Raw genomic sequence first — 20543 nt, forward strand, 5'->3', positions numbered from 1 at the left:
TGCCGGGGAGCACACAAATGGTGTAATGAGTTAACAGCGACATCTACAGTACTGGAGGAACCACGCCATTTCTCATAGTCCTAGAGAGAGCGAAGAGAGCTTCTTCTTTTCCTCTTCTCTCGGCTGCTCCCATTGGGGGTCGTCACAGCGGATCATCCGTCTCCATACCCCCCTGTCCTCTACATCTGCCTCTTTCAACCCAACTACCTGCATGTCTTCCCTCACCACATCCATAAACCTCCTCCTTGGTCTTCCTCTCATCCTTCTTCCTGGTGGCCTCAGCATTCTCCTACCGATATACCCCATGTCCCTCCTCTGCACATGTCCAAACCATCTCAATCTCGCCTCCCTCATCTTGTCTCCAAATGTCTTACATGCAATGTCCCTCTTATAAACTAATTTCTTATCCTGTCCATCGTCGTCACTCCCAATGAAAAACTCAACACCTTCAACTCCACCTCCTGTCTTTTACTCAATGCCACTGTCTCTAAACCATACAACATCGCAGGTCTCACCACAGTCCTATAAACCTTTCCTTTCACTCTTGCAGATACTCCTCTATCACAAATTACTCCTGCTGTCACGCTTCTCCACCCACTCCACCCTGCCTGCACTCTTTTCTTCACTTCTCTAACACACTCTCCATTACTTTGCACTGTTGACCCCAGGTACCTGAACTCCTCCACCTTCTCCACCTCTTTTTCCTCCAACCGCACCCCTCCACTGCCCTCTCTCTCATTCACAAACATGTACTCTGTCTTACTCCTACTGACTTTTTTTCTTCACCACTGCAAACAGGAAAGGGCTCAGAGCCGATCCTTGATGCAATCCAACCTCCACCATAAATCAGTGGTTGTTCCTACTGCACACTTCACTGCTGTCACACTGTCCTCATACATATCCTGCACCACCCTTACATACTTCTCTGACACACCAGACTTCCTCATACAATACCAAGCAAAAAAGGTGTACAGTGCTGTGAAAAAGTATTTGTACGGAAGTCATAAGAGGGCTTGCATTCCAATAATTATTTTCTTGTTTTCTTTCTTGTTATCATTACTTAATGTTCTCGTGATCTCAGCATAACAAAAGGTGTTTCTTGTTATGATGCCAATTTTCTCACGATCCCGACATAACAAAACTCGTTTCCTCATGATCACAGCTTAACTTTCTTGTGATAACAAGAAATGATCTAAAGGGCAGCATCGTGGCTAATAACATTTATGGCAGTGCAAGCGAGTGAAGAAAACAAAGTTGTGATCACGTGAAAACGATTTTTTGATATGGCGAGATCATGAGAAAGCAAAGACGTGGTCGTGAGAAAACGACTTTTACGTCATGATCACGAGAAAACAAGAAAGAAACGATGCATGGCCTCTTAGGACTTCTGTACTTGATTGATTCAGATCACCAGAGTAAATACAAAAACACAGTTTGCAAAAGATGTAAAAAAAAGAAAAAAAAAAGTAATAAACCATAATTAGTAATTAGCTTCCAGAGAAGCTAGATTTGTGCTATTAACAGAAACTCAACATGTGTGTGGTGATTTAGGTGCTAATCTTTCCTGTATATTTGCTATTTCTGTGAGAAATGAGTGTATGTGCATTGCTAATGTGACATTACTAGCAGACCTGGAAAGTGAACTAGCCGAGGCATCCTGAGGTTGCGCCAGCTCCAGTAGTGTCCCACCTTATGAAGATTGTGGCCCTTTAAAGAAGTAGATGCCAACCCCGCAAACATCCCGAACCATCTAGAGACGTACCAGCGCCATTTGGATTCCACCTCATGTGGAGTTTGGACATTGGACCTCTTCGAGTGTTTAAAGGCTCTGGCATGGAGAAGCTGGTGTGGGATCTACGATGATCTTAAATGTTGAGCTATTTTATGAGTTGCTCAGTAGCTCCTGGTTCCATAACCTCAAATGACTATAAGACTGTAGAAAGGACTCACAATCGTATGTATGTAGCTGGTGGAGGCATTACGTTCAATTCAATTTATTTAAATTCCATTCAATTCTTATAGCACTTTTAACAATCAACCTTGTCCTAAAGCAGATTTATAGAATGAAACAGATCACACATATTAATTTTAGCGTCGTAAAATATAAGTTTATCCCTAATGGGAAAACCAGTGGCGACATTGGCAAGGACAAACACACTGAGAGAAACTTGGAAAGGAGCCAGACTCCTGGAGTTCACACCTGCCAAGGATATATATGCTGTCCAAGGTGCTGACCATCAAGAGTGAGTAGACACATATTTTTCTGAAAAAAATTCCACCATTGTGGAACAAAATTTGTAACCTGGTGGTACAATGGGCTTAAGGAACAGGATACTTGCCCCTCCCCATTACTTCATTTTGCCAGGTTCTCCGAAATGCAAGAAACCTAAATGAGAAGAAAGCACATGCGTATCATTAATACCAAAACCCCCGCTTGTTCATTGACTTCTTATGGAAAAATCCATTGATATCGGTTGACGCAAATGAGCCGAAGGACGTCGAAGCAAGAAATCGACCAGGTGCCAATTCGAGCTTTGCAATGCACCCAAGCTCGGAGAGAAACGAGTATATCTGCTGTTCAAGGTTTTGTGGAGAAACTAAAGAGAAATTTCATTAGATCTGGTCCCTGGCTCAATTGGTTTCATCAAAATTGGTTTCCTGTAGTTCCTAAGTAGTATGGTACGAGAGGAGGAAATTGAAGTCTTTATCCCTTTGAAAAAACGAGTGATCTCTTTAAATATCCATCAGATGTCTGCTGTGGCTCTACAAAATGAAACTCTCCAGAAGTGAAGTACTTTAAGTGGCGGCAAAAAATCGGTCCGGATGAAATGGACAGAAAGCCAATCTTCTCCTTGTTATTATATACCAAAGAGAAGAGGATACGCCTCTTCATCTGGACACACTCATCCTTTCCCTCTCTCAGTACACACACACATACACACAATATGCCTACACTAGGACATTTGATATTGTGCTTGGGAGCGACTGAGAGAAGCGACTCTTGAAAGCAAAAATAATAGGGTGACAAGAGCTTTTATTACAAACTTGCTGTATTGGTCTGTCAGCTTTAGAATATTCTCTGTGCAAGAATACAGTTTTGTGCAGCATTTTGCTCTTTGTAATCTATGATTGTACATGTACTTTTCTCAATAATAATTATTGCCATTCATAAAGTGTAACATTAGCATTATAACGCACTTGTTCAATGTTTATTTTAGAATAACCCATAGAATGATGATAGTTTTGATTTGTTTTAAGCCTAATATAAGCCTTTTGTTAATAAAGGTCTATGTTTATACATGGACTGAAGCTCCTTCTATGTTTGCATTCCTGTCCTGAATGCAAACATCCAGCAATTACAGCTCTGTACAACTATTCCTTGTGTTTTTGGTTTTCACTTTCATTTAGTGTACATCTGTTTTCTACACATATGATGTGGATCAATTATCCACCGTTTTCTTTTTTCCAAGCATGGACCTCTTGATCTTCTTGATCACATTTCATTTCTGCTTAACTAAAAATAGTCTTTAACCATTTGCTAATCGCTTCTTCTTCATTATTCAGGAAGAGAACTGGTAGCTAGATGACATTGGACTTGTAATTGAATGGCTGTAAGTTTAAATCCCATTACCACCATGAACTTTAACAAGGCCCAATTCTAACATCTGCCAAATGCCATAAACGTGAATGTAAATCTCAAAAACTGAAAACCGGGTTTGACCTGTCAAATCTAAACTCGACACTAGGTGGCGACAATATTCAGTAACTCAATCACTGCTTCAAAAAATACCATTTGGGATTTTTTTTTCCTTTTCATTTTAATTTCACAATAAACCCCTTCCATGCAGAACATTACAAAACACTAACTAGTCTAAGGCTACTTGCATGTTCTGTGTTAGCTGGTTTTACCACTGTAAATGTTAGCCCTGTTCACTGTTAGAGGCTATATTTAAGGGGCCAAGCACTTTGGGGGGGGATTATTAGTATTTGTGTAATTGACTGAATCTTCTACTTCGTCTTTCTTTGGATTATTCTTTATCTGTCTTTAAATTAATCAAGCAGGCCAACCAACCCATGTGTCACCGAGACATGAAACTTTCTAGGTATTAGCATGTAGGTTGCCTTGAGATGATGTATGCGGGAGGTGCAGATGTGGACACAGGTGCTGACGTCTCAGAACATAAAGCACAAATTAGAGTTAAGCTTTCAAACTTAGACTTTGGAATTGACCCCTGTTTGACACGTGGGGGTGGGAGCGTGTTCTGACCCATCTTTAAATGAAAATAGGAAAAAAAATTGGTAATGTGTATGTCAAATAGAGGCATTAATTAATCAATGTTATTCTTTATTAATGAAGTAACATATAACACAGGGTTTTTTTTCTTCCTAAATAGAAAACACGTGAAACAGTCCCCATTTTAAGTATGTGCTTTTGATCCCCGGTCTCATTCTGTTGTTCAAATCTCGCGGGATTTCGCGTCAGGAAACTACACCTACGTCCACCGCCATCTTGGCTCCGAAAACCAACGTCTCTCTTACCGTTGGCCTTCACTATTCGTTGAGCCAAAATGGCGGCAGTTTCTCTATAGCCGTGGGTCCCTTTTTTTTTCTTTCTTTCTTTCCCCCTCCCACCTCTGCTGTAAACGATGGCGTCCGCCAGCACGGGGAGCAGGGTCTCCTGCGGGAGAGATCTAAGTTGCGTGCCCGAAGTGGCGGATACCCTCGCGGCTGTCGCAAAACTGGGGTAAGCCGCGGCGCCGGTCGCCGGCGAGGTACTGCACGTTCGGGACGGGTTTTACAGCGAACTTCGGTCGTCTTGGTGACCGCACGTGACTCGTGAAGTCGCGAGGCTCCACGCCGCCGTATTAAAACGGCGTCTCGTAAATTAGTAAACATCTCGTGCACCGGATTCCGGTCGCTGTTTGACTGATAAATAGCTGAATATTATCAAACAATTAAAACTTATTCATTAACTCCTAGCTGGTAACGAACCGGTCCGGTTGGTTAGCTAATGCTCTCGGTAGCTACTCAAGTTGTTTCATATATTCCTATCCCTTTAAAAGAAAAGAGAAGCAGAAAGACGTGAAAGTGTGCGTTCATACCAAAGAAAAATATTGTCAAAATCCAATAAGGCTTGTTGTATTTTGTTCATGGTTTTTTTTTGCGCATGCGCCGTGGGTCTCCTCGTGACGCCATAATTCGCGGGATGTTGTATAGTGACGCCAGCGCCTCATTTTCATATTCATGAGTAATTGTGCATATTGATGTTTTTTTTTTTATTTAAATAGACAGGTAGTCCCAGAGTTACGATAGTTTGACTTATCGATCTTACGATTTTTCGATCGCGATAAAGGAACAATGGTTCGTTAGTTAATAAACAAGACATTATACAAAAAATGTACTTATAATTACTAATATTTATTATGTTTACAGCTTTGACTTCCTGTGCATGCCCCTCTTCCATCCTCGCTTCCGGAGAGAGTTCGAACTGGCCCCTGCCAAGGCCCGGCCCGGCGCTCAAACCCGCTCTGACCTGCTGCTGTGTGGACGCGGTAAAAAGTCGCTCATGTTCCTTTGTGCATTTCTGCAGTATATAACCAAAACAATATATATATTGTTGTATGTATGTTTGTGTGTAAAACTAGACTGGAACACTCTTATTGTGGGGAAGCTCTCGCCATGGATAGACGCCGACTCCGAACTGACCACAGAGCGCCGGAACTCAGAGGCGGTAAGTTTCGAACAGTGGTCGCGCAATAGAAAGTAGTTCCAGGATTCCGCCACCATTTCAATATCCTTTTTATTCCCAATCAAATCCCTACCTCGCAGGCACTGGTACAGGAGCTGAATTTCTGCGCCTACCTGGGGTTACCCGCCTTCATGATTCCGGTGAGGGGCGCTCAGTGTGCCAACTTGGCCCGGGTCCTGCTAAACCACTTGCATACTGGACACCATTCTTCCATGGTGAGCATGTGATTATGGTTTATCAATGCTTGTAGATTAAAGCTAAGTATTTTAAGAAAACAATCAAAGGTGCACCAGGACCTCTTCCAATTGGATACTTTTCAACAATGAATTCCTTGACTTGTGTTTAACGTGTTGGAAAAGCATATATACAAATTATAGATCACTTTGGTTGTCATTTTTATGGAATCTTCTCCTGTAAACCTTTGACCTGTAAACACCAGAAGAAGAACAGATAGTAGACATTTATAACGGTGTGAGGATGACTCAGATGGATGAAAATGGACAGGCAAAGATACATATATGGTTGAAGAAAGTGGGATGGTTTATGGTGATTAGTTTGTTTATCCAATCAACTTTCCATTACTTATTAAATGATGCAATATTACTAGGACAGCCCGAATTCCATTTTACAAGGTGAATTTCCACAACAACATATTCAGTGTCGCTTCTGTCATTTCAGTTTTGGATCCGGGTTCCCCTGTTAGCCCCAGAGGACACTCGCGAGGACCTCATCGAAAACGAGCCAAGTGAACACACCGACGATGCTGACAATGAAGAGAAAACATGGGGCTGGTGAGGAAAACAGTTCGGTTGTATTTACGATGGGGTCATTGGAACGCATCTCAGAGAACACCTGTATTGCAGTTTTGTAATAAACTTAATATCTTGGGTCTTTGAACAGGCCCGGTATCTTCTGTGTGCACCAATGTTCCTTTATAAACTTTGATCCGATTCCCTCAGGTGGCATTCATTCAGAACACTTTGCGACTACAACAAAAGGATTTGCCTTGGTGAGTGTCGCATTCGAAGCTTCCATAGTAACAGTGGTTTGTGTATTAACATGGCGCCCCAAATTTCATTCTCTTCACATTATCTGTCCAAAGCCATTGAGATCGGTGCAGACGTTCCGTCCGACACTGTGATCGACAAGTGGTTTGGGGAGCCCATCAAAGCCGCCATTGTTCCCACCAGCATTTTCTTGACCAATAAGAAAGGCTTTCCGGTGCTCTCAAAAGCCCACCAGAGGATCATATTCCGCCTCTTCAAGGTAAGACGGTGCTTCCTGTGGTGATTCTTGCAAAAGCCTAGACTTCTATTCTAGACTTTTTTTTTTCAAATCTTGAGCGTTGTCTCAAAAGTTTGTGTCAATGAACGTCTCTGTCATCAGAAAGTCCTTTTTGGCTTGTTTGCGAACAAGATCGCCAAATTGTTCAGTCACGTCTTCGGTATGACGGCGCACGGTTTCAGTATTTAATTTTTTGATTAATCAAAAATTGTTGATCATCCGGTGCAGTACACTCTCCTTAGGCTACATCTTCTCTAGTCTGGATTAATTCGCAAGCTCTTTGAAGCGTCGCGCCAGCGGAAATTGCTTTTATGATGTGCACAGTGACTGCACGATGCAGGCAGTGGTTTTGAGAATTTCCAGAGCGACACCATGAACCTTCGGGTCTTTTCGTCCACTCCAGCTCGAGTCGCAGTTCATATTCACCGGGACGAGTCGCCACAGCGAGAAGGACTTCCGCAGTTACCTGCAGTACCTAGAATACCTCAACCAGAACCGGCCAGCGCCCAACGCTTACGAGATGTTCGCCAAGGGATACGAGGACTACCTACAGTCACCGTTACAAGTGTGTATAAACTAAACACATCGCAGCCCACCGAGCGTCACATATTTCTGTCTTACAAATGTGCTCTTTTTAGCCCCTGATGGACAACCTGGAGTCTCAGACGTACGAGGTTTTCGAAAAAGATCCCATTAAGTATTCTCAATACCAGCAGGTGAGCAAAGAATAAATATGATTCATTCAGATGTTGTATTTGCCTATAGTGTGGTAAACTTATCCTCTTCTCCAGGCAGTGTATAAATGTCTGCTAGACAGAGTTCCGGAAGAACAAAAAGAAACCAATGTACAGTGAGTATTATATATATATATTTTTTCCATTCGTAAGAAAATGCGACCTGGCTAGTTATGCTAGCGTAACTTTTACATGTTCAGTGGTGAGAGAGTCAGAGGGGTGTGTCTTGTAGGATGGCGAAAGAGCTTCAAATTGTGTATAGAATTTCAGGGGGTGGGTGGAGGAAGGACCCCTGAGGCAAGTCAGATTTCAGCTGAGTAAAGTTCAGATACATGAAAAAAGCTACTGAAGTACAATATGGAAAAACATTTTTGTGATTTTCGTGGTATGACTTCTTCCTAGGGTGCTGATGGTGCTGGGCGCCGGACGTGGGCCTCTGGTGAACGCCTCGCTCCGGGCCGCCAAGCAGGCAGACCGAAAGCTGCGCGTCTATGCCGTTGAAAAGAACCCCAATGCTGTCATCACGTAGGCCCACCTTTCTTTCAAACCAAAGTGTGTCTCTTTTTGCTAGGAAAAAAAGCAGTAGTTTTAATTTTTTTTGGTCTTTGCAGGCTTGAGAACTGGAAGTTTGAAGAATGGGGCGATCAGGTGACCGTGGTGTCGTGCGACATGCGCGAGTGGACAGCCCCGGAGAAAGCCGACATAATCGTCAGTGAGCTTTTGGGGTCTTTCGGTGACAATGAACTTTCCCCCGAGTGCCTTGATGGAGCACAGCACTTTCTCAAGGGTTTGTTGTAACCGTTGCAACGGTTAGAAACTCGCCATTGACAAGATGCGCTCGGTACGCCTTATACATTTATTTTTTTTCTTCTTGTTTTGCAGAAGATGGAGTGAGTATTCCCTGCGCTTACACCTCATTCCTGGCCCCCCTGTCCTCGTCAAAGCTGTATAACGAAGTCCGAAGCTGTCGGGAGAGAGACAAGGACCCCGAGTGCCATTTTGAAACTCCCTATGTAGTGAGGCTCCACAACTTCCACCAGCTTGCTGACCCCAAACCCTGTTTTACCTTTGTTCACCCAACCACAGGTAAGAGGCCCAGGTGTAGAGGCCCTTCTTCAGACCTCGGCTTTGCAGGAGTCACCTAAGCGTTTTTTTTTTTCTTCAGATATGAATAACAACAGATACCAGTGTCTGCGATTCACGGTGGCCTGTAACTCTGTGCTTCATGGTTTTGCTGGTTATTTTGAGACCACGCTATACAAAGACGTCATGCTTAGTAAGTATCAGTTTTTTTTTAATCGCATATCAATTATGAGGCGGTATCAAAAAAGTTTAGACTAGCTCTGTTTACAAGAAAGTACTTTATTTATCTAGATTTACACACCATTACCTGTAAAATAGTCCCCTTGCCCAGCAATACGGTGCTCCCAGCGCTCCTGCCACTCCTGGAACATGCCGAGCATCTTCTGTGATTTGCGCCGGATCTCCGCAATGGTGTCAAAAAATTTGAGCTTCATCTTCAAGAAGAGAGTGGAGTCCGCAAGAAAAAAGCAGGTAAAGCACGTGATCAGAACAGCACCGGTTGCACAGCTCCCACACGACGACGTCTTTTGATACACCGATTAACGAAAGTCGGTGCTTCCTGTGACTGTGCGTGCAGCCTTGTGGCGCCATCTGTTGGCGCGTTGTCTCGAAACTTTTTGATACCCCCTCGTACACACGCCCATTGCTGTAGCACATGACCTTGATGGTAAACCCTTCCTTTTTCCGATTCAGGTATTAGACCAGAAACCCATTCACCGGGAATGTTCTCCTGGTTTCCGATTCTCTTTCCCCTCAAAGTAAGCACTTCTGACATGGTTTTCTTTTGTTACTTGTATAGACGGATGAAGCTGATCGCTCTGCTTTTGCCTCCCTCTACAGCAACCCATTTCCTTGTCCGGAGGCAGTGACGTGTGCGTAAAGTTCTGGAGGTGTAACAATGGGAAGAAGGTGTGGTACGAGTGGGCCGTCACTGAGCCCATCTGCTCCGCCATTCACAACCCCGCAGGACGGTCTTACACTATTGGCTTGTAGAGGGGGGAGAAAATTGCTATTTCGGGCTCTAGTTTAACAGAAAAAGTACAGCGCGGAACTCGCTGATAGGTTTGGTCACTTTCGTGCATGTCTTTTTTTTTTGTTACAGGTTACAGTCTCGGTAAGATTTAAGTATCTGGGCATATTATCTCTACACAAATGAAGGTTTTCTAACCTCGGTTCTGTGCACTGAACTGTCAAGTTTGTCGGGTGTCCAAACAGTCCCAAAGCTAGGTTTTTTTTTTTTTTTTTTTACTGACATAACTCTGTTTTCGTACTGTTTTATGTTCTTCCTTAAGAGACTTGTCACATGACTAATAAAAAAAAAATTATTGAAATATTAAGCTGCTTAATTTTGAAAAGATTTTTCGCAGGCTTACGTTAAGTGCATTAAAACATTAAAATCTCATGCTACCGCATCCAAAGACTTCTTAAACAATTGTGTGCCTCCATCTTTGTGGTCAAATGGACCTTACTTTGGGCACAGGTACATTGTAACGCCGTAACAGATTTTGGCCCCTATTTGAGGTCACTTTTACATATTCACAGGGTTGTAAAGTGCCCCCCAGTGCTGGTTTTGGGATTGAATTGTGACCCACCAACTAGTACTTGTTTCCTCTGAGATACTTTAAGCCAGGTTTGTGGAATGCCTTTCAAAGAAAGCGCTATCTACCCTCTCTTACATACATGAGCTCAAACTACTATTGCTAGTGTAAATCTGGTTGGCAGGTAAGAGTATACTTGAATTTTGCTTTCCTGGCTACAGATTGCTGAGGCATTGGGCTGGCTTCTGCATTTCTACAAAACGTCCTGAGTTTGTGAGCCTAAAAATCAAGCCCTTTTTAGCACCCACATGGTGTATGCACGGTGGCACCTTGGCCCACCTGAGCTGTTTTGGATCATTTCAGCTGGCAAACCACTGTTCAAACGTGCCAAACTAGTTCTGAAACAAGTGAGAACTTGATTGGTCGTCTTGCCACCCTGAGGATCGTTTTGAATATCCAGCCTGGAATATTTCAAGAGGCTGCTGTTTGGGGACAAACTGGGACTAAAATAGAGACACTCAGTTTGGGTTGGGTCAAAGCTCATGTGGGGGCATTTATTCACAGCCGTTTCACTTTAGTGACCGACACAGGAGCCTCTTGGGTGCAGGGATTTAAATATTTAACAATGTCTGGGAGATTCTGTAAAGATATATTCTGGTCTAATTTAAATCTGTAAATTAATTCCCAATGATTATTTATTCGGTTTACTCATTCAAAATGTTTTTGGAAAACTATAGACAATTGTTTATTTGTCAATTGTACCATTATACAGTTCTGTAACTGCCAAAAATAAAGAGGTGGTCTATTGCACTTATATCAGCAGCAAACACCTGGCACATCATGACCTTGTGCTTCAACAGTGGAGGCCTTTTGTGATGTTTTCTAGAGATTAGATGTGAAGTTTGGTGGAGTATACTGGACTGAGTATACTGGGGTGGAGTTAAGCAGTGGAAATGAAACAGGTGAGAGTCACAGGAGGGTTCTGCAAAATATACATTGGAACGTTCTCATTTACAGAACTTGATATGGATCCAGTACAATCCCTGTACTCTAGATAAACTCACCTAGACCATGTCTGTAGACGGTTTCTGTTTTTTATTAATCCATGGATGGTTCAGGAGTACGTCAAAACTTGGCCGATCCTGAGGAACATGTTCCAGGCACAAACGTATGAAATCACAGCACTCTGTGTAAGTGAGGATGAGACAAGCATTGTGTAAGAAATTTGTCAAGCAAAAATTAAATAATGGTTTTTCCCCAAAATTTCTTACCTTCAGACAGAGCAGGAATGAATCGCAGATCCCCTTCAATAATCTCATTATCATTATCAAATGGCAATCGTCCACAGACCAACTCATACAGGACTATACCGAGGCTCCAGATGGTAGCAGGAATACCATGATACTCTCCGTAGAGTAACCATTCAGGGGGCCAGAAACCTGGAGTGCCTAAGTTGCGGAGGGGTAATTAAGGAGAAACCGTCAAAATAAAAACACTGCAATTTTGAATTGTTTGCGTCTATTCTTAACTAACCTGAATAGCTCAAATATGGCATGTCTGTCAGCAAATCGGCGCAGCCAAAGTCGATCAACTTCACCACAAAGGTGTCTGGATCAAACACGAGATTTTCGGGTTTTATATCGCGGTGAAGGATTCCACGTTCGCAGCAGTGACGAGCAGCTTGAATCACCTGCACCATGACCTTTCGAGCCGAATTTTCGGGTAACGGACGTTTTCTAGTTTGACAGTATTGGAGGAGGTTGACGCAGATCCTGGATCGCTCCATCACCAAGATGTAGAAAGTCGCCGTCTCGAACCATTCCAGCAACTGTATCACGTTCTTACAACAAGGAGGCTTGGAAACTATTTTCAGTAACGCCACCTCCAGAACCAGGCTACGTCTATCTCCGGGCTACAATTTAAAATGCACACATGGTCAGCATGGGTTTGACATGATTATGCCTATAGCGTATTAAGCAGATCCAGTGTTTGAATTGGCCCTGGCTCTGGATCTAATATCTATTATGAAGGGCAAGCAATCAAATATTCATTAAGTTGTCTAGTTTTACTCCATAACATAAGTAAGTAAAAGTCAACTTACAATGTTGATGAATTCATCTGAAGCATTTTTATTCATACACTTAATAGCAACCTGTTCACAAGGACAAGCACAAAATTAACTCTTCAAGCATTAGTTCAATTAAACAGACACTATACACCAATCAGGAATAACATTATGACCGGTGAGTGAATAACTGATTATCTCTTTATTGTGGCACCTGTTAGTTGGTGGTATATATTAGGCAGCAAGTGAACATTTTGTCCTCAAACTTGATGTGTTAGAAGCAGGAAAAATGGGCATGCGTAAGGATTTAAGGGAGTTTGACAAGGGCCAAATTGCGATGGCTAGACGACGGCTGGGTCAGAGCATCTCCAAAACTGCAGCTCTTGTGGGATGTTCGCGGTCTGCAGTGGCCAGTATCAAAATCAAAAGTGGTCCAAAGAAGGAATATTGAATCGCTTCATCATGGAACCAAGGTTCATTAATGCTCTTGGGCAGCAAAGGCTGGTCCATGTGGTCCTATCCAACGGACAAACTCCTGTAGCTCAAATTGCTGAAAAAGTTAATGCTGCAGGTCATGACTGTTTTGGCAGCAAAAGGGGGACCAACACAATATTAGACAGGCGGTCATAATGTATGCCTGATCGGTGTACCTTACAAGTTGTCGTCATAGGATGAGACTTCAAACACTGCCAAAAAGTGTTTTATACGATTACTGACCTTAGTCCCATCTTCCTTACAGACTCCAGCATAGACCTTGCCATAGGCTCCACAACCCAGCAGCTGTTCCACAGTGTATCGTGAATCAAACTCAGCTGTCACACACACAATCGTTTAGTTCAATAGAAATAAAAATGACAAGGGTTCAAGTCCTGTTGTCTATATTAGTTCTCGAAGGGGTAATTCAATAGAAACTAGTAGAGTCTTTGACAACAAATGTTGATGTTTGCTTAACAAAGGATTAAAAATGTTCACTAGGCTGGAAAATCGTGTGTAGTTGAAGGTGATTTGTGTAGATTGATTTGATAGAAAGAAAAATGGAGAGTATGGATGTGTGCTACTGGTAGACTGATAGCAAGATGAATAAAGAGTGTGTGTGGCATTGATAGAGGGAAAGAAATCAAGTGAGAGCAAGCTTGGCGGTAGCTTAGGGCACAACCAGCTGGGGGCACAAATGAGCGACAACAGAAATCCCACCTGGGGTGCCAAAAAGGATAGAAACGGACCTTTTGCATTGATAGGGTGATGTCAATGGGACTTTTATGGATCTTTGGGAATTCTACTTTGGAAGAAGTTGGATGTTTGTAGGCTAAAAGGGTACCAACTATTTTGATGGAAGTCAATTTTGGTCAATTTAAGCTTCTATAATAGGAAGATCATGTGTGGCATTGATAGTGAGATAGATAAACTTGAAAGTATATAATGACAGAGTGATAATCGACAGTGGCGTCAATGTAACGCCATCTATAGAAATTTGGGAATCTTTAACCCTCCACTGTGGGACAATTGACATATAAAACCATCAGATGATTATTCTGAACAGATTGAATGTAACTTGAAAGGTTCAAGAGTTTTAATGGAACCCAATGGGAATTTTGGCCAACTGAAGCTTCCTGTTCTGATAAATAAGTTCCCAGTTCTTCAAAAGCGCTTTCTCTCTCTTTCTTTCACTCATTATGGCTTTTTGCTGAGTTGCGAGTTCACTAGCTTCACAGTACTGTCCAAACCTCGCTAAGTAATTCTAAAATGCTAGAAATAGTGTTTAGGGATTACCGTGTTTTGAAGGGTCCAACTCCATGTAGGGTATTTTCTCCATCTCCGATTTACATAAGAAGGACTTCTTGCTGTCACTCAAAGTGCAACTACAATCGGATTTGGCTTCCTGCAACTGGCGAAAGAACATCAGCCACTCGGGATCTTCTATTTCTTCTTTTCCTGTCTTCTTTTTGAACAGTTTATCGGAGAACTACGAAACGGAAAAGGGGCGTTAAAACCCACCAATTGATAACCGGGGCAGCCATTTCTCAAATACAAATTGTCTGATTTACGTATATAATCCAATTTATAGTTTTGAGCTCGATGCAGCGAGGGAACTGGAGGGCGGTCAGGGCGATAACCTCGCAGTACTTGAGCGCCTGATCAACGAGTCCGGCCTCGAATAAGTCAATGATCTTAAGGAACTTCATCTCCTATGACAGACAGAAAACCAGACAACAACCGTTTTTCAGTATGACGCTTTCTCGTTTAGGTTTTTCAGGAAAATAAAGAACATCGTGGAAATTCCAAACCTGGAAGTGTGGCTGGGCTAACCCTGAGATCAGGTACAAGACGTATTCGTAGACCTCACTTCTTTCAATCGCCTCCTTCATGGCAAAACTACTGACTGTATAACTGGAGCAAGGAACAAGATATGTGTCAAATGGGGAAAAAAAGGAAATATGTACACTCACTAATACACATAAATATACGTTACTTTGCACATCCAACCAGCTGAAATCGATTCCGGAATCCCAACTGTACATGAGCCACCACGTAGCAGATATGTGCTTCATACATCCATCCTCTGGAGGCTAAAAAAAAAGGTTAACGTCAGGATCAAGTCCATAAACCAGACAATATGAGACAATATACTCACTGTCCACTTTATTAGGAACACCCACACGATCAGATACATATTTTTTTCTTATATTTTACCTGAGCATGAATTGAAGCTCTAATTAGAGTTCGTAATAAAGCGGGCATGTGAGCGAACAAGTGAGCGAGCACGATGAGATCATATTAAGTACAGAGAAAAAGCTATACCAAAACTGTTTCCCATATCAATCACGGCTTTTCTGTGTTCCTCTTCGGGAGCAGACGAGCATAAAAGATTCGCCAGTGGAATGCACCAATTATGCTGCTTGCTAACGAGTCGGAGCTGAAGGCACAAAGTGTTCCGTTAGTCCTTGTGTTTCTAACCAAAAAAAACAAAAAACGTGAAGGTAATGATGATACACTTACTTCTAACAGCTTTTTCCTCAGAAGGCGATAGCCTTTAAAGAGGACCGGGGCGATTTCGGCCATCGTTGTATTCTGTAAAAGAGAAATAAAATGTTCGATAGAGTTTAATCAAATACAGCTGATCCAATGAGCACATGGATTTCGACAAACTTCACAAACACTCCTCATGCTTGAAACCTCATGAGAGATAAGACAAGTATTATAACTGAGATTTCCAGCCATATGAATTGTAATTCATCTAACATCATTGTAACATCTGATGCTCCAGAACATCTGATCACATGCACATTATCAACTTGTGCTGTTAATATCATGAACAGCAGCTACGCTAATTCCTCTCCACTGCTTCTCTTTCTCTCCCCATCCCGAGGCATCCTGAGGTTTGGCCAGCTCCAGTCACGTCCCACCTCGTGAAGATTATGGACCTATGGATGATCATGGAGAAGTAGATGCCGAGTGTTTAAAGGCCCTGGCATGGAGAAGCTGATGCTGGATCTATGATGATCACAAATTGTTCTGTATTGTTGAAAGATTTATGACCAAACTTTTGATGTCACCCATATGAGGATGGGTTCCCCTTTGAGTCTGGTTCCTCTCAAGGTTTCTTCCTCATATCATCTAAGGGAGTTTTTCCTTGCCACTGTCGCCACGGCTGCTCATCAGGGACAAACGCACACCATTCACCTTCACTGTTGTTTTCTGTAAAGCTGCTTTGAGACAATGTCTGTTGTGAAAAGCGCTATACAAATAAACTTGACCTGACTTGACTTGACTTAATTCTTCTTCAGCGTGTTTCCACACACTTGTGTAGGACATTTGGATGCGGTAGCAGGAAATTTTCTCTTAGCGGTGTCACCAGTTTCTTGGAGCATTTCTCAGATCAGAAATAAAATTCTTAAAAGTACATTGTTTTGAACAATTTGTTCGAGCAAAGTACAGGCTTTTGCAAGAAATCTGATGTGTTGTGCTGTTTGGACTGATTGTTATGAGAAATCACTTACAACTATTAAAGAAGACTCGAGAAATGATTCAAGGATCTGAGAAAAACTGTAATAAATGTTTTACCACTAGAGGCCTCCAGTGGACATTTAAATCTCTGTAATACTTAATTAAAAATACATTATATGGATAAAACCTTTAAGACACCTGACTCAGCTATATGTAGTTCTTCCCCAAACTGTTAACACAAAGTTAGAGGCAGACAATTGTATAGGACGTCTTTGGATGCGGTAGCATGAAACTTTCCCTTCACTTAAACTATGAGACCTTAATCTGTTCCAGATATGTTTTACATGGCTTGGAGGATGTGGAAGATCTTGTGTATACGGCTAAAAAGCCTATTGGGATGAATTGGAATCGTGACTTCACACTAGGCCTTCTCACCTCACCACACCTACATCAGTACCTGGCTTTACTGACGCCCTTGTAGGTGAATGAGCCCAAATCGCCAAAATGGATGGAACTTCTTTTCAGAAGCTTTTTATAAGAGCAAATGGGGAATGGGGTGTTCAAAAAAAAAAAAAACAACCATCTATCTATCTTACAAGATAATCAAACTTACTCCATCACGCTTACAAAAACATTCCATAATGAGCCAGAAGAAATAAGAACACTGTTGCTCGGGTTCGGCCGGTTGTCGAAAACATTGCTGGTATTTCTCCTGGATAAATCGGATCAGGTCGTCCTTCTGCATGTTGTCCCTGTAAGAGATGTCGGACCAGCTGGTTATATACGGCTTACACGCTCATACACGCCTACTTTAGGAGCTTGATCGTCATGATTCTGAAAATCGCTACTGAAATATGTAACATGCGCAAAGAGCATCTCACTTTAACAGAGGGCCAGGAAACGGTACAGTCGATACATATTCATCGTCCAACTCAGGGAAAACAGGTTCTGCTGGAGTCAAAACAAAAAATAACAGATGATGAGATGTTCATTTCATTTTAGTCGGAGCTAGAAAAAAGGCCATCAAGGGGTTTTCCATAGTGTCCTCACTTGTACTGTATGGAGGCATATGATAAACTCGTTTTTTGAGATGACGTTGTAAATCCTTATAGAATTTTCTATCCAAAATTCTTGCCATCGTCTTCTCTGTGTTTTTGCAAACCTACAGAATAACAGCAGGTTAGAAATATGGTTGGAATGTATTAATGAGGACACCGTTGAATTTTATTTTTGAAATTCATTCATTAATAATCTTTTTTATACTGTATACTTTTTAATATTTATATAACTCTTCCGCAAAAGCCCAAAAAAACAGACATTTACGATAAACAATATATTAGTTAGTATACTTAAACCTACACGAATATTGCTTGTTGTTAAATAATAATAATAATAATAATAATAATAATAATAATAATAATAATAATAATAATAATAATATAAATGAGCCGCTCTTCTGACTCCTCCTACTTAAAAGGCATGTTCGATCTCTATGACGTCACAACGCCCCCCTACTACTACTACTACTACTACTACTACTACTAATAATAATAATAATAATAATAATAATAATGAAATTATATATACAGCACCTTTCCCGAGCTTAAAGACTCCTCACAATAAAGTATAATAGCTTCTAGTATACTTAGACCTTAACTATGTATACTTAGTTATAAGTTAGTATACTTAAACCTACACGAATCTAGCTCGTGGTTAAGTAATAATAATACACTACATAAATGCTGCAGTATAAATAAGCTCCTCCTACTTAAAAGACGTGTTCGATCTCTATGATGTCACAACCCCCCCCCCCCCCCACGATTCCCCCAGCCCCCCGACCTCCCCCGGTTTTTTACTTTTTTTTTTTGTTTCATTTCACTGTAGCTCAGAAATTCTGGTCCTGGTTCTTCAAGAAGTTATTCAGCTTCAGGAAATGAGCCTCCATGAAGTATCACAAGGATCTTTTTTTTTTTAACACCTTTCTTCTGTATTACACAGCATATCAAACATTTTATGACAGAAATCATAGATATTGCTGTCAGATTGTCCCTATGATCCCAAACCCCCACCCACCCACTCACATCATCCTTATCTGCATGTTATGTCTTCATCTCAAGAAATGGTCCCCCTCGGTGACCTCTCATCAGGCCCGGCATAGCATGTATATGAAATAGAAACGAAAAAATTTGAAAAAATGTTTGAAAAATTGGTCATTAAATATCTGTTTTAGGCTTCAATCTAATTTTTAATTTTTTTTCATCTTCTCCCGCTTATCCGTAATTCGGGTCGCGGGGGCAGCAGTCTAAGCAGATTCCCCAGACACTTCTCCATGTCCAGGGATCGGGCTGTCAAGGCCACCGCCTTCGAATGCTGCCCAATCCTCTCAGCACCGGTCCCTTACGGTCCCTCCTGCAGGTGGTGAGCCCACGGGAAGGCAGCCCCACGTCACTCCGACGTCACGGTCCTTGATTTATTTTTCTCGTAAGGGTCCCCTGGAGCATAGAGGATTAAGGGCCTTGCTCAAGGGCCCAAGAGTGGCAGCTTGGCGATACCGGGGCTTGAACCCCCGACCTTCCGATCGGTAACCCAGCGCCTTAACCGCTGGAGCCACCACTCCCCCAAGCTCAATTATACAAAATATAAATTGGAGTATTTTTTTTTTTGAAATATTACAGAATAATAAATGAGAAGAACTTAAATTTCAATATCATGTTTTACATAATGCAACATCTATTTTTAAATAAAATTTTTGGCTTGATATACAGCTCTTAATAGGAAAAGGTTTGGGCACCACTGTTATGGAGTATCGGCCAATAATATGACATCTGAAACAAAAATCGCGTGTACCATGAAAAGGATCTACGTTACAAACTAAGGAGAAAAACGATTGGACGTTTGGTGGAGCAACCCATTTTCAGAAAGCGAATCATCAAACAGAACTTTACACCTAATTTATTTGCAATATTTAAAAATTACGGGGATAAAATTGCAAAATACAGTATGTTAATGTGTTAAATTCTGAGTTTGAGATGTTCTATTAAATACAGCCATAAAAGCCTCGAAATCTTGAGTCCCATTTAAACACATGTCACGTAGACACCCAGAGATTTTCTCACCAGGTAATCGATAGTGAAGTGATGGATTTGGTCTTGCAGCTGTAACTGGGAAAGTAAAATGTGTGTAAATCGTAAATGAAATCAATATAATGCTCTTTTTATAGGCTTGCAAATACGTATATATAACGGATGGTCTTTAGTCTCTTCAGGATGAACCGAAAACCGCTGTCCTGAACCATCTAGAGACGTACCAGCGCCATTTAGATCCAACTTCATGTGGAGTTTGGACATTGGACCTCTTTGAGTGTTTAAAGGCTCTGGTATGGAAAAGCTGGTGTTGGATCTATGATGATCTCAACTCAACTGTTGAGCTATTTTATGAGTTGCTCAGTATCTCCTGGTTCCATCATCTCAAATGACTATAAGACTGCAGAAAGGACTCACAATCTTACATTTCAGTGATCATATCAGTTCTCACTCTCCAGTGTTTTGTATTGTTTAAAGACACACTTGATATTACCTAAATGAGGATGGGTTCCCCTTTTGAGTTTGGTTCCTCTCAAGGTTTCTTCCTCATAACATCTAATGGCCTTGCCACAGTCGCCATGGCTGCTCATCAGGGATAAATACACATCGTTCAACTGTTAAAATCTGTAAAGCTGCTTTGAGACAATGTCCGTTGTGGAAAAACGCTATAGAAATAAACTTGACTTGACTGTTCTGGTGCCTTAGATCCCTCATGAACAGCATTGTGAGCCTCAAGTGGCCTCCAGGCTTACCAGATATCAAAACTGTGCATCTTCAGCTTCAGGTTCAACCATGCCAAGCCTGGAAATGTATACAAGGATGATCAGAAAAAAAAGTCACTATACACCTCGTTGTCTTGGATGTAGATCCGCTGAACAGAAAACTAGACCTAGAGTAACCTGTACATGTGCAGATTGTCTGGAAAGGCTGAGAACACACCAGCTGTCCTTTTAAAACCACAGGACCAAAAAAACAGTAGAGAATTCTCTGTGAGGATTAATGGAAAGCAAAGACTGGATTTTTCTGTTGTCAATCCATTGTGATAACTACAGAACGAAAGAA

General features: G+C 41.7%; 2 protein-coding genes across 3 annotated transcripts; one reads left to right on the forward strand and one right to left on the reverse strand.

Moving 5' to 3' along the window:
* The first annotated feature begins 4504 nt into the window (after positions 1–4504).
* On the forward strand, positions 4505–10181 carry prmt5 (protein arginine methyltransferase 5). 2 transcript variants are annotated; one of them, XM_083541748.1, is made up of 16 exons: positions 4505–4744; positions 5434–5552; positions 5646–5731; positions 5830–5964; positions 6428–6540; positions 6709–6758; positions 6852–7015; positions 7437–7598; positions 7672–7749; positions 7825–7883; positions 8170–8292; positions 8379–8554; positions 8650–8853; positions 8933–9043; positions 9544–9608; positions 9691–10181. In XM_083541748.1, the coding sequence occupies exons 1-16, from the start codon at positions 4647–4649 to the stop codon at positions 9841–9843; spliced, it is 1896 nt and encodes a 631-aa protein (XP_083397874.1). In that variant the 5' UTR covers positions 4505–4646; the 3' UTR covers positions 9844–10181. The 2 variants fall into 2 exon arrangements, with proteins under 2 accessions (XP_083397874.1, XP_083397875.1); XM_083541749.1 differs by having other exon boundaries at positions 4629–4772.
* Positions 10182–11174: 993 nt separating this feature from the next.
* Positions 11175–18570, reverse strand: LOC310726305 (uncharacterized protein). The gene is made up of 16 exons (XM_083541762.1): positions 18480–18570; positions 17449–17560; positions 17280–17349; positions 17012–17150; positions 15451–15522; positions 15253–15367; positions 14924–15020; positions 14739–14841; positions 14499–14639; positions 14224–14416; positions 13171–13265; positions 12490–12540; positions 11922–12300; positions 11660–11836; positions 11453–11574; positions 11175–11370 (listed from the first exon to the last, which is right to left on the reverse strand). The coding sequence occupies exons 2-15, from the start codon at positions 17534–17536 to the stop codon at positions 11453–11455; spliced, it is 1842 nt and encodes a 613-aa protein (XP_083397888.1). The 5' UTR covers positions 17537–17560; positions 18480–18570; the 3' UTR covers positions 11175–11370.
* Positions 18571–20543: the final 1973 nt, after the last annotated feature.

Source organism: Silurus aristotelis (assembly GCF_946808225.1).
Source record: "Silurus aristotelis genome assembly, chromosome: 5".
NCBI lineage: Eukaryota > Metazoa > Chordata > Actinopteri > Siluriformes > Siluridae > Silurus > Silurus aristotelis.

What these genes read in the sequence shown, in the direction of transcription:
- LOC310726305 (XM_083541762.1), bottom strand. Translation starts at nt 17,536, where the DNA reads ATGGCAAGAATTTTGGATAGAAAATTCTATAAGGATTTACAACGTCAT. An exon ending in GTTTTTGTAAGCGTGATGGA is followed by an intron (nt 15,523 to 17,011) that starts GTAAGTTTGATT and finishes TCTCTTTTACAG; the next exon opens with AATACAACGATGGCCGAAAT. An exon ending in GTAAGGAAGATGGGACTAAG is followed by an intron (nt 12,541 to 13,170) that starts GTCAGTAATCGT and finishes CCTTGTGAACAG; the next exon opens with GTTGCTATTAAGTGTATGAA.
- prmt5 (XM_083541748.1), top strand. Translation starts at nt 4,647, where the DNA reads ATGGCGTCCGCCAGCACGGGGAGCAGGGTCTCCTGCGGGAGAGATCTA. An exon ending in AGCGCCGGAACTCAGAGGCG is followed by an intron (nt 5,732 to 5,829) that starts GTAAGTTTCGAA and finishes CCTACCTCGCAG; the next exon opens with GCACTGGTACAGGAGCTGAA. An exon ending in CAACAAAAGGATTTGCCTTG is followed by an intron (nt 6,759 to 6,851) that starts GTGAGTGTCGCA and finishes ATCTGTCCAAAG; the next exon opens with CCATTGAGATCGGTGCAGAC.